The 24,676-nt window shown below is 44.3% G+C and overlaps 2 protein-coding genes and 1 long non-coding RNA gene across 8 annotated transcripts; 2 read left to right on the forward strand and 1 right to left on the reverse strand.

Moving 5' to 3' along the window:
* Window positions 1-2,084: 2,084 nt before the first annotated feature.
* LOC133914354 (nicotianamine synthase 2-like) lies at window positions 2,085-3,374 on the forward strand. Its single transcript, XM_062357471.1, has one exon. It carries the CDS (start codon window positions 2,192-2,194, stop codon window positions 3,173-3,175), a length of 984 nt encoding a protein of 327 aa, XP_062213455.1. The 5' UTR covers window positions 2,085-2,191; the 3' UTR covers window positions 3,176-3,374.
* A 126-nt stretch (window positions 3,375-3,500) lies between these two features.
* LOC133916251 (uncharacterized) lies at window positions 3,501-7,026 on the forward strand. 6 transcript variants are annotated; one of them, XR_009909468.1, is made up of 6 exons: window positions 3,501-4,078; window positions 4,243-4,333; window positions 4,422-4,548; window positions 4,675-4,834; window positions 4,928-4,991; window positions 6,082-7,026. It is a non-coding gene; the product is annotated as an uncharacterized LOC133916251 (long non-coding RNA). The 6 variants fall into 6 exon arrangements; XR_009909467.1 differs by having other exon boundaries at window positions 4,425-4,548; XR_009909470.1 differs by having other exon boundaries at window positions 4,456-4,548.
* A 7,387-nt stretch (window positions 7,027-14,413) lies between these two features.
* On the reverse strand, window positions 14,414-21,566 carry LOC133916252 (nicotianamine synthase 2-like). Its single transcript, XM_062359854.1, has 2 exons — window positions 20,648-21,566; window positions 14,414-15,652 (listed from the first exon to the last, which is right to left on the reverse strand). Exons 1-2 carry the CDS (start codon window positions 21,488-21,490, stop codon window positions 14,675-14,677), a joined length of 1,821 nt encoding a protein of 606 aa, XP_062215838.1. The 5' UTR covers window positions 21,491-21,566; the 3' UTR covers window positions 14,414-14,674.
* Between the last annotated feature and the right edge of the window lie 3,110 nt (window positions 21,567-24,676).

Genomic DNA, 24,676 nt, shown 5'->3' on the forward strand with positions numbered 1-24,676 from the left:
AGAGAGGGTGGGAACTGTGAGGTGGGGGTGGACGACGGCTTTGCCAGACCGGCACCAGATTCTGCCGCCTGCGATAAGCAGGCCGTCGGCTGGCGGGCTGGGTGTGGCACAAAGCATGCGAAATCATAGGACTGTTAAGTCTTCAACGCTAACGTGCTGTGTGACTGTGTATCTCTCTATTCTCTGTTGGAATGAGGGGCCGAGAGAGACGATTGGCGTGGATCAAAAAGTAAATGGGGAGAGCATATCTAGTGCTCCAAGGCATCGCGTGCTCCGTTTGCTCCACCATGAGACCATCAGAAGACCACCTCCTCCGGTTCCAATATTTGCCACAGCTACGAACTAGAAGATTTGCACGGACATATGGTCCCTCTGAAAATTGTAAGATGCACCAATCGTTTTTTGAATTCATCGATTACATCCACTATGATTTCACTTTCCACCGCCTGAAAGAGCGAAAGGAGACAGAGATGGGCAACTATAATCTTGTAGCTTATAGGCAATGTACGTTCTTTGTAGAGAAGCATAACTCCCTGTGTGGAGAAATAAACAAAAACTTAAAGGGTGTAAATCCAATGGTAAGTTAAATTTTGTACAAAGATTAGTCGGTTTATATATGACTACTCCCTTCCACTGAGGCCACGCCACCTTTTCCTTGTTGCTTCCTCCCTTGCCCCTTTGATGAGCCTCCTCCTGGTCCGTCACGATGGTTGGCCAGTGTGGCCTCATTGCCAGGGGCGGATCTACCGGGGTGTTGGGTGGGATCAAGCCCCTGCCGCTTGCAACCCCATTGGTGAGAGGAGGTAAAGGAGGAGAAGAGAAGGGATAAGAAGAGAAGGAAAGGGAGAGGAGGCTCAACCCACTCTCACTTGCTATTGCCCCTTCGTCATCGCACGTTCTGGTAAATCTACTGTAACGACAACATTGCCTTTGCCATCCCCCACAATTCCACCACCCATGCATAGCTTCCGACAAAGCTTGATGGTGTCGTTGCCATGACATACCGCTAAACTAACCCCATTTGTCATACCTACAGCCGCTATCATCCCCGTCACTGCTTGTCGGTATTACCTGGTCATCAACGCATTGTCCCTAAACAATCACCCCCCCCCCCTCCCAAAGCCATGTTCTAAGCAGACCTGGAAAAGCCAGGCCTGGCCTAACCAAGATCCCTGAGAAAAATAATTCTGAGCCATTTTATCTGATGATTTCCCTCCAAATAGCCAGAGAAGCTTATTCCTAAGCCTGAACCGTCTCCCCTCGACCCCCATCCTCTGCCGCCCGCGGTCATCAGCAGTGTTCCCGCTACCACCAGATAGGACTACCTCTCATGATGTCCATCTAACTCTGATGGTGAAAAATTAATAATTAAATAGTTATGTGTTTATAAAAGATATGGTACACCTAAAGATATATCACTATCATACATGTGTCAAGATGTATGACTATTATTCTAAAGAAGTACTAAACCTGTATAAAATATTATATTTTTTTCTTTAATAATAATCAGATATTCCTATTTAATAAATATTTATATAATCAATTTTACCAAACATCGATAACCGACAACGGTGAACGCTTGCCCGGAAGCTAAATGTTCATCCATAACCTCGCCGGAATCACCGTCGACTAAAAAGAGCCGAGACATCAGGCGATTGAAGTACAGAAAGCGTGGAAAATAAAGGTTTCCCACTATCTTGCCCTGTTCCGGAAGATTTAGTCTCCATGCTGATTCGTAGCAGCGATCATTGTCGGACTTCAGAACGATCTAGAATTATTTCCGTGTTGGAGCGTTGCGGCTTATAACAATTATAAAACGGTAGCGTTGTGGACATGGACGATAATAATCAACTATATATTTCGTAGCATGTAACCACGTTGGAGTAGGAGGATAGAAAACAGAGGCATGAAACAGGCCATTATTGGCCGTGGACGCATGAAGCTCGCCATGCGACCTCCTTACGCAAGCACTGACACGAAACATGCCTTGCCGCATGCAAAGGACTGGACGAGTGCTCCGGCAGCGCAAACCGGCGTGTATAAATACGTCTCCTGGTCATCCGACAACTCATCGAACAGCTCAATCGTCAATCGTGCCACTTCCTTTTGCTTAGGACAACTCACCAGAGCACGATCCTGCATTTCCTCCAGCTTAATTAGCGCGAGCTCCACGCTTTACTTAGCAAGTGACATGGAGGCCCAAAACCACGAGGTGGCTGCCTTGGTGCAAAAGATCGCCGGCCTCCACGCCGCCATCGCCAAGTTGCCGTCGCTGAGCCCGTCCCCCGACGTCGACGCGCTGTTCACCGACCTCGTCATGGCCTGCGTCCCGCCGAGCCCCGTTGACGTGACTAAGCTCGGCCCCGAGGCGCAGAAGATGCGGGAGGAGCTCATCCGCCTCTGCTCCGATGCCGAGGGGCAGCTCGAGGCGCACTACTCCGACATGCTCGCCGCCTTCGACAACCCGCTTGACCACCTCGGCCGCTTCCCTTACTTCAGCAACTACATCAACCTGAGCAAGCTGGAGTACGATCTCCTGGTCCGATACGTCCCGGGCCTCGCGCCATCCCGAGTCGCCTTCGTGGGGTCAGGCCCCTTGCCGTTCAGCTCGCTCGTGCTCGCCGCGCGCCACTTGCCGAACACGTCGTTCGACAACTACGACATGTGCAGCCCCGCCAACGACCGTGCGCGGAAGCTGGTCCGCGCGGACAAGGACTTGCGTGAGCGCATGTCCTTCCACACTGCCGACGTCGCCAACCTGAGGGACGAGCTCAGCAAGTACGACGTGGTTTTCCTTGCCGCGCTCGTTGGCATGGCGGCCGAGGACAAGGCCAAGGTGGTCGCGCACCTTGGCAGGCACATGGCGGACGGAGCGGCCCTTGTTGTCCGGAGCGCGCATGGTGCTCGTGGGTTCCTGTACCCTATCGTTGATCCTGAGGACATCCGCCGTGGAGGGTTCGACGTGCTGGCCGTGTACCACCCGGACGACGAGGTGATCAACTCCGTCATCATCGCGCGTAAGCTGGACGCCCGCGCGAACAGACTTCAGATGAATGGGCGTGCTCACACTAGCGGCCCGGTGCCGATAGTGAGCCCGCCGTGCAAGTGCTGCAATATGGAGGCGCACGCGCTGCAGAAGAGGGAGGAGATGACGACGAAGGAACTGTCCGTTTGACGCGACGAAACGAGGAGCCATGCGTGGTAATTATAAGTCGATCGCTGTTTGATAACGTAATCTCTTGGTATTGTTCCTACGTGCTTCTTTGTTTGACGTCATGCGTTGTGTAAGTGTGTAATACTTCCTTATGTATGTGTTGTGTGCCAACACTTATGTGTCCGATGCGAAAGACATCGATGAGAACAGTATGCCAAGGAATAAAGGTAAAGACTACATTTCGACCATGCATTCCTTTGTCGTTCCGCCCGCACGCTGTCTCCGTCGTCCGATCGCAATCGCCCGACACACCGTAAAAAGGTTGGCAGCCTCCACTCCGAGTTGTTCTTACAGTTCATGTGGAAGCTTTCTCCACCCGCATCCTTCTCTCTATCTCCTATTTCTCACTCCCATGCCTTCTTCCCTCATCAGATTGCCACAATAACCAGACCGGCAGCCATGGCGTTTCCATCGGCGGCGGGATCAAGCCACCGCAATCGGGTTGCTGCGGATCACTGTGGTGTGGCGGTTCCGCCCGCACGTGCGCTTGTGGTTAAGGAGATAGCGATAGCACCCCTAGGGCGTGGCCACCGCCACTGCAGGACCGACTTCTTCCTCTTTGACCTGTCCTCGGCCATGAGGCCTAGGTCTCATCCTCTGGCGGCTGACGGCGACCACTAGCTCTTCATCGGCCGCAATCAGTGCGCCTTTGCATCGAGGATTGGGCGTTCACTGCTGGAGGCCGAACTTCGTGCCGCCGAATAGACGCCCATGGCACCAGATCGGGACGGGGATGTTGGAGAGGTGCCCGAATCCGGTGAGTACAGGGAGCTGCGCTGCACAAATCGAGCGGGCAGCGCCGATTTGAAGACTAAGTGCACAAGTAAAAGGAGTCCAAGGGAAATAGAAAACTACACTGGAGGGGTGAGTCTCACAATGCTGCTGATTTCGTTGATATGGGAGGGAGGATTCGTGCTGATTTTTTGGGGTTCCTATGAGATCAAAAGGAAAGTATGAGTATTTGCGATTTGATTTGCTTGTAGCATCGGCTTGTTTGAGACTTACCTCGATCTCCTCTGTAACAACAGCACTTGAGTACTGGAGCTCCTCCAAGCACCAAGCAGCGCTTAGTCTGCTCGTTTCCCACCACTGGAGATCCATCCATAATAGGATTTCTTGGTAAGCCTTGATTGATTTCACTTCCTCAAAATTTACAATGTGCTAAATGTTTCCGATTTCACCCAGTGTGTGTCATTCATTTGATTAGCAGCAAATTTGTGTGTTGAAATAAGGCACCATAGTATTTTGTTCAGTATTCTTACGACCAGTTCCTGCAACCGGTGTTGTGCTAGAGCTGCTCACCTTCCTCCTCGAGGAGCTGCGCAAGACCATGTGTGAGTATGCAAGTACTTGCTTATCGAATTGTATGAATTTGCTCATGGAAATGCAACAACTTGCTTCTAGATTTTCATTGATTTGCTCACTTAATTGAATTTGAAAAACTTGCTTTCACCTACTAGGGTTCCGTTGTGGTGAAGAGAAAGGCATCGGCAAGTTGATTCATGGGGAGGCGCCGTGCGCGATCACGCCCCTTGCTTATGGTTGTGGGTTAGTTGGTAGCTGACGATGGTGTTGCTAGCAGTGGAGGCTGCGGCAACCTTGGAGCTTTCATGCACGAATGTGAGCTCATCAGTTTTGTGTTTGGATTCGATTCTGCGTGCCCATGCACAAATTTGTTCATGTGTAATCGGTTCATGTGCTTCATCCATTTAGGTGCGATTCCATTTTCGATCCGAGAAGGATTTTGGAGAGGCAGATTCAGATGGTCACCAGGAAGGTAAGTACAGATTCCATACCCCCATGATTTTCAACACATATGGGTTCCTCTTATCCAGTTTACCTTTCAAGTTTTCACACATGATTTGTTGGATTTTTTGGATATGCATGTGTTGCATTTTTCTATTAGGATTTCACTTAAATCAGGTTATAGGGGCGTTAAATGCTGAGATTGTTGTATTAGCACTAGCAATATGTTTTGTGTCTCGAGAGCTAATGGTGTACTTATGTGTTCCTCTAGTGCTATTAGTAAAAGTACGCGAAGTTTTTATGTTGATTTGCTTTTTCAAACATAACCACAGCCGAGTTGATTCTTGTTTGATTCAAGTTGAAGTCCATGCACTTTCCCTGATTCTAACATGGTTTTCTTAACACAAATATCTGTAACTATTTATAGATTTTTCGTGACTGATCCTAAGAATCTTCTTCTTTTTCTTATTTGCTTTTCATATTGTTCTAATTTGTCTATGGATTCACTATATTTTGCTTACACTTTTTGACAAATTTGCCTATTATCTGGTCTGAAAAGGGGTGTAACAGGAGTTGATTTTTCATTGATTTAAATTTGAAATTCATGCTGACTTGTTTTCACAGATTTTAGCCTAATTTTCTTAAGACAACTATCTTTAACTAAATAAAGATTTTTCATTACTGCTCCTAAGAATCTAAATTTATTTTGTTCTTTTTTGCTTTTCACATTTTTATAATTTGCCTATGGATTCACTATAATTTGCTTACACTTTTAACAAAATTGCTTATTATGTGGTACAAAAAGGGGATAACAAATGAACTTTATCAAAAAAAAATTGTCTGTCACGCATGTATTGAATGACTTAGAGCCTACCTGTACGTTCGGCAGACAAAATAATTGAAAAATGTGGTGTGCATGCTGAAGTGCAAACAAACGCATGTATGGTCGGAACATAGTAAAACAGATAAACTACTTGCATGACATTGAACAAATTTGATCACTATTTGCATGTTCATATTTTCCCCTGTTTCACTGTGTTTGCTTTTTTTGGTTTTTCCCTGGTAAGTATTCACTTCTTTTTCTTACTCATGCCTTTTGTTTTCTGGTTGCTTAATTTCAGGGAACAAGAATAGAGTGTACACTAAGGCTGGTCAAATTTCATGGTCACTTGATAGCGGAGATATGTGAGGCTAGTTTTGGAGATCTGCTGAACAAAGGGGTGCCTCTATTTTTTTGTTGAAATATAGATGTGTCAAGCAAATTTAGATGCCTCTATTTTTTTGTTGAAATATATATGCATTTCTGTTGTTTTTTTAAAAGAAATACTAGTGGATGTGATTTGAAGCATGTCTGTAAAACTATATTGTGTAGACAAATACTCCCTTTTTTAACAACAAATTCTTGTAGAGCACTACTTGTTACTGAAAAGCAATTCAGAGTAATCAGGTAAAGCAAGAATTTTGTAAACAAGAGCAGTTTAACGCTTTCTTTTTTAATAAATGTGTACTGCTATGAAGCAATACTTGTTCAGTGATAGTAGGAACTTAACAATTTTATGATCTTTTTTCATAAAGTTGTATCTGTCATAATGTTACAATTCAGACAGATTGATCTTATTAGACATCACAAACTGCTGACTAGTATTAAAAAACTGAAGTTATGATTCACATAGATTTATCTCCATTTTTCCTGCCAATGCGGGCAAGTGGTTTTTTCACAAACTCAACTTCATGATTCACATTGATTCATCTCGATTATTATGATTTACAGGGTTTTTGACAAGGTGAATGGAAATATCTCTGCTACACAAAAGGTGTTTTGTAAGGTATCTAAGGTGCAAAGAGAAGCATTTAAATCACGGAGCATTAGAGTAACTACGCTTTTGAGCAAAACACAACCTTGATTTTTCTAGTCTGCTTCTATCAAAAAGCAAGTTCTCATACTTGTTTGGCTAGTCTGGTATGTTTTATATACATATGGGCACATTGTGATTGCCAAACCTTATTTTTTCTTTCAGCAAATGGTCAGATCTGCTGCATATTTAGTCACATTTGCGTTTGTGTTCTGTACATCCTTGAATTGGGTTATTTTTCTGCTCTCCTATCTGATGAATCGATCGGATCCTTTTGGTGCAATTTTCTGCTATGCTCACAACAATGATCTGGTGAATCCACGTAATGCATGTGGGGTAGGGGAAACGGGGCACGTGCCTGGCGTTGCCATGCGTGCTCACGCGGGCACGAGCGCGCTCCCGCGCGTGGGAGTTACCTAATCTGGGTACTTGACCTGATTAAGAAGGCACCTAATAAAGTAACCTTTCTTAATTAGAGCGTGCGGACTGATAGGCAGTAGCATGCACGTGCATGCATTAGCCTCGTCCAGGAATAAAACGTGTTCGTAAGTGTGCTACTGAAATAGAAGGTATTCTTCCTAAAAAGAATTTAATTGGCCTGCCCATAATGGGGAGATCTCTCCACGAGGGGCATGGGGAGGAGTTCGACTTATAATTGAGCAGCCCTAAATGTAAGTAATGCTACTCTAGGTGTTAGCAAATAATGCAAAAGTAGATTGAACAAGGGACACAATTTACCTTGGTAAAAAAAAGATAAATAGAAAATAGTCAAATTGAAAGCACAATTGAGTAATGAAATTGAGATGAAGGACTCAGGTGTAGTAAAAAAAATTCTTGGTATGAAAATTATTAGAGAAAGTCATTTAATCTGACAAATTATACCTTAGTCAACAATGTTATATTGAAAAAGTTCTTCGTCTCTTTAATATGCATGATGCAAAACCAGTTAGTACTCTATTAGCTACACATTTCATATTATCTTTAGCTTTGTCCTGAGTTAGAATTATGATATCGAGTACATGTTAAGAGTTATATATTCCAGTGCAGTTGGTTCTCTTATATATGTCATGGTTTGTTCTCACCCTGATTCATCTCATGCACCAAGTGTTGTTAGTAGATACATAGCTAATCCTGTCAAATAGCACTGAAAAGTTGTTCAGTGGATTTTCATAGATTTTGTGTGGTACTTCTAATGTTTGTTTGCAACTTGAGAAATCTGTAGATGCACTTATTGGTTATATTGACTTAGATTATATTGGTAATTTGGACACAAGAGGTCTCTCATAGGTTATGTTTTCATCATTGGTGATTGTGTTAGTTGAAAACAAGCTTGCAGGTTATGTTTTTATCAACTACTGAAGCTGAATATATGACTATTTTCTAAAAAGCATGCAAAGAAACTATTTGGTTGAGAGGTATAAACACTGAGCATTAATTGTGGAGATAATTAATTCTTGCATTAATATATTCTATGATAGTCAGAATGCTATTTGTCTTACAAAGAATTAGATATTTCATAAAAGAATAAGACGTGTTGATGTGAGATATCATTATATTCGAGGTGTTATTGCTCAAGGTGATATTAAAGTATGCAAGATAAGTATTCATGATAATCCTGCTGATATGATGACAAAGCCAATTCCTATTTCTAAGTTTGAGCTATGCTCAAGCTTAGTTGGTGTTATAATTTAAGTACTACAGACTAGTTGCTGTACGGTGTTATTTATTATTGAAAGGAGTTTATTGATGATCCATCATTTGCTACAGGATGTAAATTCATCTCAAGGTGGACCTTGCTGGGAACATTTGGGTGGCCTGCATTACGTATCATTGTGTTTTGCGAAAAAAAAAATCATATTTGATTGCAGTCCCTTTTACCACACACATATAGTCATCTTGTAAGCCGCACGGAAAGAGAAGACGACTCATTGTTATTCCTCTACTTTGTAGCTCTCATGGTATAGTGATGATCACTGGTTAACATTCGTAGTTTTTTCCCATAAGATTTTTTCATGTAAAAATTGTATCTCACGTTTAATCTACTTTTGCATTATTTGGTAACAGCTAGAATAGCATTACTTACATTTAGGGCTGCTCAATTAGAAGTCGAACTCCTCCCCATGGAGATCTCCCCATTAAGGGCATGCACATTAAACTTTTTAGGAAGAGTACCTTTTATTTCAATGATTTTGCTAATTATTTGTTGACTGATTTTATATGGAAAATCCCTCATATTTAAGCCCTCCAATCTGCTTTCATAATTATGTGTTGAATGATGGATACTTTTCCATTATCGGATTCGAACTTGTCAGCAACTCTCTATCCGCAGAGGAATTTGAAGAGACTGGCATTGTTTTGAATTTGACACATCATTTTGCTTGCTCTCTCCACTCTTTGTCACCGTTAGTCATTATTTACCATAAGTTACTTTGCTTGCTGTAGTTAATCAATGGAAGGACAATCCATCTTAACTGCTAACTCTGGATATCTGTAACTTCTGAGAAACATCCATCCATCCAAAAATACTAAGGGTGTGATTGATTGTCTGTATGGGTTTTGCCCACATGTATCGTATATGCAGTCTGAGGAGAAGCAGGCTGAGCAAAGTCATATTATTGAAAAGAAGAGTATTCAGTTGGTTGTATATGTCTGGACAGACTGAATTGAGTTTCTGTTTTAGTTGACCGTATCTGAGGCTGCATGAGCAAATACAAGAGTTGAGACTATGATTGGTTGCTCACATGAAGATGGTTTTATAACACTGATAAGTGAACGTGTCTGCATGAATGGATGTAGGAGCCTGCATCTGTCGTGTTAGGCTGTGGGTGTACATTTGCATATGTCGAGCCATGCTAGAACAGTGTATATGGGCAACAAAACACACCTTTCTATGAGATTATATGCATCCAACAGGACATGTTGCTCTTATGTAGGCAACCAATCAGACTCTAAGGGTGTGTTTAGTTGCAAAAGAGGAGTTGCATCGCATAACCTGGTTGAGTGGAAGCAGGCTGGGGAGCCGTATAACTCTTGAAAAGAGTGTTTGATTGGTTGCATGAGCGGATGCAATGGCAGATGTAGTGAACCTGTAAAGGTGTTTGATTGCTTATATGAGCGGATGCAATAATCCTGTGACTTGAGATTGGCGAGTGGGTCCTACTGACACTGTAGCTCATACAGCCTGCATCCACCTAGCCTGGATATGAGTAAACCTCGATTTAGGCATATCGTATAGCCCGGATGACTCATGCAACCTGCATCCACCATACAGGCAACCAAATGGCCTTTACGGGAATGCATGAGTGGATGCAAGTTTCTCGTATATGCAGGCTCGGATGCAGCAAACCAAACAGACCCTAATTGAACACGTGCAAGCATGGCTTCTAGTATTAATCAATTCATTCATTATATGTTGACACTCCCTTGACCAACAAGTCTTGTGTGTTTTTCCTCCACTCTCTTAGTGTCATAATTATTTTCGAGGTAAATTAGTTTAGCGCACTAGAGCACTTTGATTGAAATCAATTGGATCAGAGAAAGAAATTCAGAAGAGAAAAAAATTAAAGTCGCAGTTAAAACGGATATCTTTCTCTCTAACATGTGGGACCCAACCGGCCCCACACCTCCTCCACTCCAAAGGGGCAGCCCACCTGCTCTCTCTCTCTCTCTCCTCCTCACTCTCCCTCATGTCCCCACCCGAGATCCCTCTCCCTCTCACTCCCCTCTTAAGCCCTTTCTCCATTTCATCCAAAATCTGAGCTCAAGTGAAGGATTGGAGGTATGCATGTGGTACCATTGCATTCTAGAGCTCATAAGCTACTCATCCATCCAATTCATTTTTGTTTTCTCAAAAGATTTGAACCGGATTTAATGTCTTTTGGTGTTCTTGGTTGAAGCACAAGGAACACCGGAGTTCTTCGATTTCCCTCCATTTCCTCCACTTTCCAACGGTCACCCAACTCCACAAGCATCTTGAGTAAGTCTCTTAGGCTCCCCATGGCAAGAATCCGTGATTTGGTTGATCGATTTTAGCAAAGTTCATGAGTTTTTGAGGTTTTGGACCAAAATGAGGATTTAGATGAGATTTGAGTTTGGAATCGAGTTGCTAGGTTGATGAGTGAATTCTAGACTCCATAAATCATCTCAAACATGTTCCTCTTTAGTTGGAAAAGATCGCAATTCGATTTGGCAAATTTTTCCCCAAAATCAGAGAAATTCTGGGTAGTGCGGAGTATCCGCATAAAAGTGCGGATAGTCTGCAAAAGTGCGGAGGTTCCGCATCAAAGTGTGGAGGGTCCGCACTTTCTGGAAAAATGGCAATTTTAATTGTATTCAAGATTTTCTTAGGGTTAAGCTACAAAGTTAGTCTAGAACCCTTGGTATGGTATATGTGCAAGAGTATGTAGCATAGATTCAAGTTTGGAGTTAAATTGATCGACTAATTGTCGAAAACACATTTTCAGCCTAGGTCCGGAGTGTCTGAACTCCGGAGGGTCCGCATATGTCTGGAGTATCCGGAGAATTCTCCAGATAGTTCGGAGTTTGCCTGAGATACGCAATGTCCAGATGTTCCGCATAATTTTGCGGATAGTCCGCATATGTCCGGAGGTTCCAGAGAATTCTCCGGAGGTTTCACATTTTCAGCAATTTTTCAAATTAGTTTGAGTCCCAATTTTGTTCTAGCTCACATGTTTACACTTTTAACATGTTTTACGCATCTTATGGCATGCATTGTTGCATTTCATCCATACTCATGGCATTGCACGCGTTATTCTTTTAGAGAACGCCGATCCAACGATCCCGAAGGCCGAGTTCGATCCCGATGCGCCCCACCTTTCTGATCCAGGGTAGCAAGGCAAGCAACTAAGCATATTGATCCCTCTTGTGTAATTTGATAAGTCTAAAATTGATGAAATATGCTTATATATGTATGCATGTTTAGTGAGTCAGTGTCGGGTACCAATGGGTAGAACCTATGCCAATTGCATTCTTCTACTTTGAATACTTGTATATTTACATTCCTTGTAACCTTGAGGTGTTGTCAATGTCTAGGTATGAGTTCGACTTATATGCTTAGCCATGCTTAGGTCATTCGGTAGAAGTCGAACGACGGTGTTCTCCGTTATTCGCGAGTATAGGGATTACTATTGATTACAAATACATGCTAATGGTGAGATGGTTGGTGAGTGGTGAATATGAGACGAGATGTGGGCATTGTTAGGGGTGTCGTCTGCCTCGGTGGAAAGTCCAGGGGGCAGGTCGGGAGAGGAAACCCGAGCACCATAGACCGCTTGCATCATTTAAGGCCGATTATCGGGGTTGTTGGCTTTAGCATTTACCTTACTCACCACATACCGATCTAATGGTAAGGCAGGCCGAATACCTTTGCAGCTGTGGCTTTGTAGGCGTGAACATCGATGGTGTGAGCGGGCGGGCTTGTAAGCGGTACTAGTTTGCTCCGCGAGTAGTTCTAGTATCGTTGCGCCGAGCGATGCATGCCCCACACGATAGGGCTGGTTAGGAAAGGTTGTCACGAGTACCCTCTTGTGTGCACTTTGGCCGGTGGCACAAGCCAAATGGTCCTCGTGTCTTATGGGTCCAGGAGTATCCCCTGCAAGGTGTATAAATAGTTTGAATTACCGTACTCTCAGTCATGAGCATGCTATTGTTTCATCTGCACTCGGTCGTAGAGTTCTCGTTGTGGTTTGTGGATGATGGCATGAGGTTGATGGTTGGGCATGTGATTATGGTCTGGGTATGGTGGTTGGTGGTTCGAGTTGGTACTTGTTCACATTGATATACTTGTTGTTACATTTACTTATGTTCAGTTGGTGGTGCAGGGTAGTTTTATATATGTTGGTTAAGTTAGTTGCACACACATATGTCTAGGTTGCTTACCGCTTTAATTCACTTAACCGCATGTTTAATCCTTGCTACTAGGTAATGCATGATCCTTGGAGTCGAGCTATGTATATGTGCTCTATATTGTGTAAGACTTGCGAGTACCTTCGTACTCAGGGTGCCGCCCTTAAGTTGATGCAGGTTCACAGGTCGGTGAGGAAGAGGCGGTGTTTGGCTACTTCGTGCCCGCCGATGCAGGTGGTGGGTAAGAGTAGTGCATCTTACTCTGGGTGGTCGTACTTTTGTGATGGAGCCTAAGGGCATATGGCTCCATCCCCCTTTTGTTGTATAGCTTTTAGTCTTCCGCTGCTTAGTTCTTTTGCTGGTTAGGAGTTGAGCAAGTTTTAGTCGCCTCCTAGCTCTCTTTTGCTGTAAATTGTGATAACTTGTTGCATGCTTAAGAACTTATAATATAATGTTAATTACTTGCTCTTTCTTAAGTTTTGTTGTGATGTACATGTTAAAAAGGTATGTGTTTCGATCTTGGCACAAAACACGTGCCGAGACTATCAGGATGATATTCTAGTTAATCATCGAGGTTGTGATTATGAATAATGATCCTCCTGGTGATTAATTAGAATATTATTTGGACGGTTCCTCTCTCTCTCTCTCTCTCTCTCTCTCTCTCTCTCTCTCTCTCTCTCTCTCTCGTTTTATTGATATTTCTCTATATCTCTTTGTATCTCTCCCTTTCTGTATCTCTATTTCTCTGTCTATATCTCATATACAGTTAAAGGCAAACTTCGATTTCTTCTATGTGTATTTACCTCTTTCTTTTGTCCTCCCTTTATTAGATTGGACCAATGCTAGTCACAATTTTCTCTATATGTGTCATGTGAATAAGATTCAGTCTAATACATACAATGTTTTTGTTATTACAGGTGATACGTTTCAGATGAGTGTGAGATGATCTTGTATGTGCTGAGATGTATTCTTATAGGTTCACATGGTAGATTTTATCATACTTGTTACACAAAATGATGGAGAATGTTTTGAATTTCGAAGGGTTTAAGTTGCTACTATATAGTTTTGAATGTAAACTTTTTACACTAGTTATATATTATAGTTGGACCTCATTTTCTAGTGTATGTGCTTCATCATTTTGTCCTTTTGTATCTACTATTTGGTAATAGTGATTTTCCTCTAATGCATTTTATCGTGGGTACCTGATCTCATAATTAACATCGGTTATAGTTAACTTCAATTAAGTTTAGTGTATCTTGTTTATGTAATTTTATGAACTATAGGATTATCTAATATTTGTTACAATTTTCAGTGCAATTTTTAGTGCTATGTTATTTTTATGTGAAATTCACTAATTAGGTTCGTTTGTGAGGTATGTGCATGATTTTCTACGATTTCTTGTGTATTTAGTTCATTATTCTAATGCAAGTTGATTGTTGATTGTTATTGGGTTTTATTTCGCTTTTGTAGTTCGAAGGCTTATTGTTTGTGTGTATTGTGGGCTACATATTACTTTTGGGCTTTGATTTGTGTTCGTTATTGAGATTTGGACTCACGATTTCTATTGATTAGGCTAGTTATTGGGTTATGGGTTTTTTTCGAACCTGTTATATGCTTTTGACAGGGTGGTAGTTGTTTTTGGAATTCTGATGGGCTTGTTTCGAAGGTATATTTTTTACAATACGTCAGGATGTTATTGTTTCAAAAATTGATAGATTTTGTGTCACAAAATCTGTCAACAGCCAACTAGGGGTCCCCTTATTTAAATAGCACACTTACAAACACGTTTTATTCCTTGGCATAGTGTCCTCATCGATGTCTTTCGCATCGGACACAAGTGTTGGCACACAACACACATATAAGAAAGCACGTTACACACTTACGTACAAAACGCATGACGTCAAACAAAGAAGCACGTAGGAACAATACCATGAGATTACGTTATCAAACAGTGATCGTCTTATAATCACCCCGCATGGCTCCTCGTTTCGTCGCGTCAAACGGACAGTTCCTTCGTCGTCATCTCCTCCCTCTTCTGCAGCGCGTGCGCCTCCATCTTGCAGCACTTGCACGGCGGGCTCACTATCGGCACCGGGCCGCTAGTGTGATCACGCCCATTCATCTGAAGTCTGTTCGCGCGGGCGTCCAGCTTACGCGCGATGATGACGGAGTTGATCACCTCGTCGTCCGGGTGGTACACGGCCAGCACGTCGAACCCTCCACGGCGGATGTCCTCAGGATCAACGATAGGGTACAGGAACCCACGAGCACCGTGCGCGCTCCGGACAACAAGGGCCGCTCCGTCCGCCATGTGCCTGCCAAGGTGCGCGACCACTTTGGCCTTGTCCTCGGACGCCATGCCAACGAGTGCGGCAAGGAAAACCACGTCGTACTTGCCGAGCTCGTCCCTCAGGTTGGCGACGTCGGCAGTGTGGAAGGACATGCGCTCACGCAAGTCCTTGTCCGCGAGGACCAGCTTCCGCGCACGGTCGTTGGCGGGGCCGCACATGTCGTAGTTGTCGAACGACGTGTTCGGCAAGTGGCGCGCGGCGAGCACGAGCGAGCTGAACGGCAAGGGGCCTGACCCCACGAAGGCGACTCGGGATGGCGCGAGGCCCGGGACGTATCGGACCAGGAGATCGTACTCGAGCTTGCTCAGGTTGATGTAGTTGCTGAAGTAAGGGAAGCGGCCGAGGTGGTCAAGCGGGTTGTCGAAGGCGGCGAGCATGTCGGAGTAGTGCGCCTCGAGATGCCCCTCGGCGTCGGAGCAGAGGCGGATGAGCTCCTCCCGCATCTTCTGCGCCTCAGGGCCGAGCTTAGTCACGTCGACGGGGCTCGGCGGGACGCAGGCAGTGACGAGGTCGGTGAACAGCGCGTCGACGTTGGGGGACGGGTTCAGCGACGGCAACTTGGCGATGGCGGCGTGGAGGCCGGCGATCTTTTGCACCAGGGCAGCCACCTCGTGGTTTTGGGCCTCCATGTCACTTACTGCTACGCTTGGGAATTGAGGAGATGTGTCTTGAGCTCCAAAGCGGCAAGCGCTTGACTGCTCGTGTGCTGCTTGATGCGGACTGGACCGGTTACGATGGGTACATATATATACAGTACGCCGCGGCAGCTTGGTCACCGCCTGCCTCACTGGTCCTGTGGATGCGGCATGTAAACTGATGGCTACCCCGGCTGGCGTGCTGGTTCGTTACGCTTGTGGAGGCGTACGTGTGGGCGTCATTTCTTAGCTGAAAAGGACTACAAGCCGTCCGAAACCATGCATGCAAGTTCGAAGGAGGTAGAAAAGTCTCGGATGCATTGCGCGCTTCACACGTCCACGGTCAATAAGGCCGATTTCATGCCTCTGCTATGAGTTATACGTTTTGTGGGGATTTTTAACACGTCCACGTCACGCCGCGAAGAGGGTTCAACACGTCCACGTCAAACACGCACCGAACTCTCGATAGAGGCAGTTGGCTCGCAGCTTTTTTTTTTAAACAAAGGCAGAAGCGCTGCCAATTCAATAAGGAGGACAAAAATCCCGGATCCAAGAATCATTACCGACAAGTAAACAAAAAAAGAAAGAAAAGGAGGCAGAAACCAAAGCAACTACAAAAAGGCAAAATAGGCCAGCTTAAGGTGGATCATCCCGAGGAAGGGAAGGTTCCGAATGAGCCATGATACGACGATAGACTTGAAGGAATGATCTCTCGTCCTGGTTAAAAACCCGTCCATTTCGTTCTTTTCAGATCACCCACCAAAGGAAGAAGAGGATGCCCAGCACTCACCTTCTCTCGGACTGGGTTGTTTTGTTGACAATGTATGTGTGAACCATTCTGCTAAAGAGGAGTAAGAGAGAATGTTGGTCAAAATGTGAAGATTGAGCCCTGTGGTGACCTTTGTCCAAAAAACTTCGGTGAAATTGCAATCCTTGGGAAAGCGCACGGTAATCTCAGGTTCCGATCGGCACAGCGTGCAAGTTGGATTGCGCGGCCGTTTTTCTTGGCCATATTGTCTGTCGTTAGGGCTCTGTTGTGCAAAAGGAGCCAAGCAAGGAAGCGACACTTATGTTCAGTTTTCGCCCTCCGTATCCGGTTCCAAATGTAATTAGACTAGGTCCCAATGAATTGGGCGTCATAGGCCGATCACGCTGTGTATTCGCCATTAGCAGTCCAACACCAGGAGATTTGATCCGGTTGGTCTGTCAGAGAAATCTGATGCATACCATCATATAGGATAAAGAATTCATCCAGCAGGTTCTGAGTTCCAAGCGATAGGTGAGGTTTGTGATCTAGCTATGGTTGTGGGGTTCTGCTTTGACTGTTCTTCGCTTGAATCGAGCCACTTTGTATAGACTGGGAGATAGATGTTTGGGTGCTTCTCCAAAAAGCTAGTTTGCTTCCCAAAAGGGGGTGGAAGCCCCATTACCAACATGTATTCTTGTTGATGCGAAGAACAGGCTACGGTCTACTTTGTCATGGTGTTTGACCATGTGTTTCCACGGTCGCTCAACACCATCCCAATGGTGCCAGAGCCAAGAGCCTGAGGACTCATCAAAAGCATTTAAGGTCCTTGATGCCCAGCCCTCCTATCTTCTTAGGGCTGCATATCTTGGTCCAGTTAACAAGGCACAACCCTCCCTTGATTTGATCATTGTTGTTCACGCTAGTTATCGTCATATATTTACTATCAATTTAGCGACTATATTTATAGTATTTTATCACTTATGTCAGTTGGCACTTAATATTAACCCCAGTTGTGGGTATATCGTGTTTGTGTCTGTATATGATATTTTACAGGAAATATGTGCAAATTAGCACACTATGGAAATAACGTATGAAATCACAAAGAAAACGATGGAAACTGGACGAGCTCAAGGATGGAGCCTATCAAGGAGGTCCACAGGACCAACCTAGAGGAAACTGGGCTCATTTGAGCCCACTTGGGCCTAGCGTCGCATGACGCTTTTTCAAGTTGGGCCTTTTCGGCCCATCTTTCTTTGAGAGACGGTTCCCACCTTAAGACTTCTGGAGGGTTTGAAACGTGATTTGGAATCAATCTACATCGGTTTATTTCCACCTCCCTAAGAAAAGGACTCTATCAGGCTACATTTAAATAAAGGATGTCATGTACCGGCCGGGGGAGAGGAGAATTCTGTGAAAGAAGGGGTCAACTAGGGTTAGACAATTTAGATCTTCCTTCTCAGTAAAAACTAAGGCACCACCGCAAAGGAGAGAGCAGTGCCTCATGGCACAACCATAGGGTGCTGAGTGGCATCGTTGCTCTGGTGGTAGAGGACTTCCAGGGAAGTTTCTTAGCATATCCAACCATATATCCATGAGGCCACTAATATGCTCAATGTACCTGCAGCAATATGATGCAATGGGGTAAATCCCTGTTCTTTCCCCGGGTTGTTGGGGATCTTTCCATGTGAACATGTGATGCTTAATTTAATATAATTCTTTACTTATTCTCAGTCTATGTGATGTATGGTTATCGTTGATGGTGTAGCCCATTGTCTTTCTCAGTAAGATAGATGCAAACATGATATTTGGTTCAATGTTTACTAATAGCATTGTTATAGAGCTAATGGTAGATGATAATTCTATTAGCCTTCATTGTGACATGATCGCAACAAAAAATTATCTTCAACTTAGTAATAGTCGAATAGGTTTTTAGTTAAGTCGATCGTTGCATGCAAGTGAGCCTAGACATGTGGAAACTTCATTCATAATCATTGATCATGACCTTAGCCTCTTTCATGTGTTTCTTCCTTGGTCCACTTAAATCAATCAACTATCAACCATGTTTTGGTTAGAAGCGAAAGTTTAGCTAGACAAAAGTCCCCCTTGTTCCACATGTTCGATAAACCTTGGAATACTAGAAAAGCTACAACCAATCTGTGTGCTTAGGGCTTTATATTGTGTTTGTATCTATCGCCAGCAATTGTCTGCCCCTTTCCATAGGAAAGTTATTCTGCTAATGGCCCACTTGGGAAGTTTATGATATGTCAAGAAATAGATAGGCATCGCAGAAAGGATATATTTGGTTAGAGTTTCCCTACTTGAAGATGATGGTAATCTTCTTTTTGAACTAGACAACTTGTTGGCAATCTTCATGATCAATAGATGAATTGCAAATTTAAGAAGTTTGCAGTAGTTCAACGGCAAACTGAGGTAGGAACAAGGAAAGCTCTCGACATTTGTCCAGACACCTGCCAATAAGTTTTTCAGGTCCACATCATGACAATGATTTGGGTATATTTCTATTTTGGCTATGTTGATAATCAGGCTTGCAGTGCGTCTAAAGGAGGTTAGTATGCTACATGCCATGGAGAGCTCTAGGTGAGTGAGCTTTAGGAATAGGGCCGCATCATTGGCACAAAGGGAAGCCCTAAATTTTGTTCTATTGCCTAGAAAGCTACATAGAATCCCTTGTTGCTGAGCCTAGATGAAGAGCTTCTTTATGGGTCAATAGCCAGGGCGAATATTATTTGGAATATTATTTGGACGGTTCCTCACTCTCTCTCTCGCTTTATTGATATTTCTCTATATTTCTTTGTATCTCTCCCTTTCTGTATCTCTATTTCTCTGTCTATATCTCATATACAGTTAAAGGCAAACTTCGATTTCTTCTATGTGTATTTACCTCTTTCTTTTGTCCTCCCTTTATTAGATTGGACCAATGTTAGTCACAATTTTCTCTATATGTGTCATGTGAATAAGATTCAGTCTAATACATATAATGTTTTTGTTATTACAGGTGATACGTTTCAGACGAGTGTGAGATGATCTTGTATGTGCTGAGATGTATTCTTATAGGTTCACAAGGTAGATTTTATCATACTTGTTACACAAAATGATGGAGAATGTTTTGAATTTCGAAGGGTTTAAGTTGCTACTATATAGTTTTGAATGTAAACTTTTTACACTAGTTATATATTATAGTTGGACCTCATTTTTTAGTGTATGTGCTTCATCATTTTGTCCTTTTTGTATCTACTATTTGGTAATAGTGATTTGCCTCTAATGCATTTTATCGTGGGTACCTGATCTCATAATTAACATCGGTTATAGTTAACTTCAATTAAGTTTAGTGTATCTTGTTTATGTAATTTTATGAACTATAGGATTATCTAATATTTGTTACAATTTTCAGTGCAATTTTTAGTGCTATGTTATTTTTATGTGAAATTCACTAATTAGGTTCGTTTGTGAGGTATGTGCATGATTTTCTACGATTTCTTGTGTATTTAGTTCATTATTCTAATGCAAGTTGATTGTTGATTGTTATTGGGTTTTATTTCGCTTTTGTAGTTCGAAGGCTTATTGTTTGTGTGTATTGTGGGCTACATATTACTTTTGGGCTTTGATTTGTGTTCGTTATTGAGATTTGGACTCACGATTTCTATTGATTAGGCTAGTTATTGGGTTATGGGTTTTTTTCGAACCTGTTATATGCTTTTGACAGGGTGGTAGTTGATTTTGGAATTCTGATGGGCTTGTTTCGAAGGTATATTTTTTACAATACGTCAGGATGTTATTGTTTCAAAAATTGATAGATTTTGTGTCACAAAATCTGTCAACAGCCAACTAGGGGTCCCTTATTTAAATAGCACACTTACAACACGTTTTATTCCTTGGCATAGTGTCCTCATCGATGTCTTTCGCATCGGACACAAGTGTTGGCACACAACACATATATAAGAAAGCACGTTACACACTTACGTACAAAACGCATGACGTCAAACAAAGAAGCACGTAGGAACAATACCATGAGATTACGTTATCAAACAGTGATCGTCTTATAATCACCCCGCATGGCTCCTCGTTTCGTCGCGTCAAACGGACAGTTCCTTCGTCGTCATCTCCTCCCTCTTCTGCAGCGCGTGCGCCTCCATCTTGCAGCACTTGCACGGCGGGCTCACTATCGGCACCGGGCCGCTAGTGTGAGCACGCCCATTCATCTGAAGTCTGTTCGCGCGGGCGTCCAGCTTACGCGCGATGATGACGGAGTTGATCACCTCGTCGTCCGGGTGGTACACGGCCAGCACGTCGAACCCTCCACGGCGGATGTCCTCAGGATCAACGATAGGGTACAGGAACCCACGAGCACCGTGCGCGCTCCGGACAACAAGGGCCGCTCCGTCCGCCATGTGCCTGCCAAGGTGCGCGACCACTTTGGCCTTGTCCTCGGCCGCCATGCCAACGAGTGCGGCAAGGAAAACCACGTCGTACTTGCCGAGCTCGTCCCTCAGGTTGGCGACGTCGGCCGTGTGGAAGGACATGCGCTCACGCAAGTCCTTGTCCGCGCGGACCAGCTTCCGCGCACGGTCATTGGCGGGACCGCACATGTCGTAGTTGTCGAACGACGTGTTCGGCAAGTGGCGCGCGGCGAGCACGAGCGAGCTGAACGGCAAGGGGCCTGACCCCACGAAGGCAACTCGGGATGGCGCGAGGCCCGGGACGTACCGGACCAGGAGATCGTACTCCAGCTTGCCCAGGTTGATGTAGTTGCTGAAGTAAGGGAAGCGGCCGAGGTGGTCAAGCGGGTTGTCGAAGGCGGCGAGCATGTCGGAGTAGTGCGCCTCGAGCTGCCCCTCGGCGTCGGAACAGAGGCGGATGATCTCCTCCCGCATCTTCTGCGCCTCAGGGCCGAGCTTAGTCACGTCGACGGGGCTCGGCGGGACGCAGGCAGTGACGAGGTCGGTGAACAGCGCGTCGACGTTGGGGGACGGGCTCAGCGACGGCAACTTGGCGATGGCGGCGTGGAGGCCGGCGATCTTTTGCACCAGGGCAGCCACCTCGTGGTTTTGGGCCTCCATGTCACTTACTGCTACGCTTGGGAATTGAGGAGATGTGCCTTGAGCTCCAAAGCGGCAAGCGCTTGACTGCTCGTGTGCTGCTTGATGCGGACTGGACCGGTTACGATGGGTACATATATATACAGTACGCCGCGGCAGCTTGGTCACCGCCTGCCTCACTGGTCCTGTGGATGCGGCATGTAAACTGATGGCTACCCCGGCTGGCGTGCTGGTTCGTTACGCTTGTGGAGGCGTACGTGTGGGCGTCATTTCTTAGCTGAAAAGGACTACAAGCCGTCCGAAACCATGCATGCATGTTCGAAGGAGGTAGAAATGTCTCGGATGCATTGCGCGCTTCACACGTCCACGGTCAATAAGGCCGATTTCATGCCTCTGCTATGAGTTATACGTTTTGTGGGGATTTTTAACACGTCCACGTGACGCCGCGAAGAGGGTTTAACACGTCCACGTCAAACACGCACCGAACTCTCGATAGAGGCAGTTGGCTCGCAGATTTTTTTTTTTAACAAAGGCAGAAGCGCTGCCAATTCAATAAGGAGGACAAAAATCCCGGATCCAAGCATCATTACCGACAAGTAAACAAAAAAAGAAAGAAAAGGAGGCAGAAACCAAAGCAACTACAAAAAGGCAAAATATGCCAGCTTAAGGTGGATCATCCCGAGGGAGGGAAAGGTTCCGAATGAGCCATGATACGATGATAGACTTGAAGGAATGATCTCTCGTCCTGGTTAAAAACCCGTCCATTTCGTTCTTTTCAGATCACCCACCAAAGGAAGAAGAGGATGCCCAGCACTCACCTTCTCTCTGACTGGGTTGTTTTGTTGACAATGTATGTGTGAACCATTCTGCTAAAGAGGAGTAAGAGAGAATGTTGGTCAAAATGTGAAGATTGAGCCCTGTGGTGACCTTTGTCCAAAAAACTTCGGTGAAATTGCAATCCTTGGGAAAGCGCACGGTAATCTCAGGTTCTGATCGGCACAGCGTGCAAGTTGGATTGCGCGGCCGTTTTTCTTGGCCATATTGTCTGTCGTTAGGGCTTTGTTGTGCAAAAGGAGCCAAGCAAGGAAGCGACACTTACGTTCAGTTTTCGCCCTCCGTATCCAGTTCCAAATGTAATTAGACTAGGTCCCAATGAATTGGGCGTCATAGGCCGATCACGCTGTGTATTCGCCATTAGAAGTCCAACACCAGGAGATTTGATCCGGTTGGTCTGTCAGAGAAATCTGATGCATACCATCATATAGGATAAAGAATTCATCCAGCAGGTTCTCAGTTCCAAGCGATAGGTGAGGTTTGTGATCTAGCTATGGTTGCGGGGTTCTGCTTAGACCGTTCTTCGATTGAATCGAGCCACTTTGTATAGACTGGGAGCTAGATGTTTGGGTGCTTCTCCGAAAAGCTAGTTTGCTTCCCAAAAGGGGGTGGAAGCCCCATTGCCAACATGTATTCTGGTTGATGCCAAGAACAGGCTACGGTCTACTTTGTCATGGTGTTTGACCATGTGTTTCCACGGTCGCTCAACAACATCCCAATGGTGCCAGAGCCAACAGCCTGAGGACTCATCAGAAGCATTTAAGGTCCTTGGTGTCCAGCCTCGTATCTTCTTAGGGCTGCATATCTTGGTATAGTTAACAAGGCACAACCCTCCCTTGATTTGATCATTGTTGTTCACGCTAGTTATCGTCATATATTTACTATCAATTTAGCGAATATATTTATAGTATTTTATCACTTATGTAAGTTAGCACTTAATATTAACCCCAGTTGTGGGTATATCATGTTTGTGTCTGTATATGATATTTTACAGGAAATGTGTGCAAATTAGTGCACTAGGGAAATAACGTATGAAATCACAAAGAAAATGATGGAAACTGGACGAGCTCGAGGATGGAGCCTATCAAGGAGGTCCAGAGGACCAACCTAGAGGAAACTGGGCTCATTTGAGCCCACTTGGGTCTAGTGTCGCATGACGCTTTTTCAAGTTGGGCCTTTTCGGCCCATCTTTCTTTGAGAGGTGGTTCCCACCGACTTAAGGCTTCTGGAGGGTTTGAAATGTGATTTGGAATCAATCTACATCGGTTTCTTTTCACCTCCCTAAGAAAAGGACTCTATTGGGCTGTATTTAAATAGAGGATGTTGTAACTGGCCGGGGGAGAGGAGAATTCCACGAAAGAAGGGGTCAAGTAGGGTTAGAAAATTTAGATTTTCCTTCTCAGTGAAAACTAAGGCACCACCGCAAAGGAGAGAGCAGTGCCTCGTGGCACAACCATAGGGTGCTAAGTGGCATCATTGTTCTGGTGGTAGAGGACTTCCAGGGAAGTTTCCTAGCATATCCAGCCATATATCCATGAGGCCGCTAATATGCCCAATGTGCCTGCAACAATATGATGCAATGGGGTAAATCTCTGTTCTTTCCCCGAGTTGTTGGGGATCTTTGCATGTGAACATGTGATGCTTAATTTAATATAATTCTTTACATATTCTCGGTGTGATGTATGGTTATCGTTGGTGGTGTAGCCCATTGTCTTTCTCAGTAAGATAGATGCAAACATGATATTTGGTTCAATGTTTACTAATAGCACTGTTATAGAGCTAATGGTAGATGATAATTCTATTAGCTATCATTGTGACATGATCGCAACAAAAAATTATCTTCAGCTTAGTAATAGTTGGATAGGTTTTTAGTTAAGCTGATCGTTGCATGCAAGTGAGCCTAGACATGTGGAAAGTTCATTCATAATCATTGATCATGACCTTAACCTCTTTCATGTGTTTCGTCCTTGGTCCACTTAAATCAATCAGCTATCAACAATGTTTTGGTTGAAGCAAAAATTTAGCTAGAAAAAGTCCCAATTGTTCCACGTGTTCGATAAACCTTGGAATACTGGAAAATCTATGACCAATCTATGTGCTTAGGGTTTTATATTGTGTTTGTGTCTATCGTCAGCAATTGTCTGCCCCTTTCCATAGGAAAGTTGTTTTGATTCTGAATTTGTCAATTCTGCTAATGGCCCACTTGGGAAGTTTATGATGTGTCAAGAAATAGATAGGCATCACAGAAAGGACAAATTTGGTCAGAGTTACCCCACCTGAAGATGATGTTAATCTTCTTTTTGAACCAGACAACTTGTTGGCAATCTTCATGATCAATAGATGAATTGCAAATTTAAGAAGTTTGCAGTAGTG

Source organism: Phragmites australis, chromosome 4 (assembly GCF_958298935.1).
Source record: "Phragmites australis chromosome 4, lpPhrAust1.1, whole genome shotgun sequence".
Lineage (NCBI taxonomy): Eukaryota > Viridiplantae > Streptophyta > Magnoliopsida > Poales > Poaceae > Phragmites > Phragmites australis.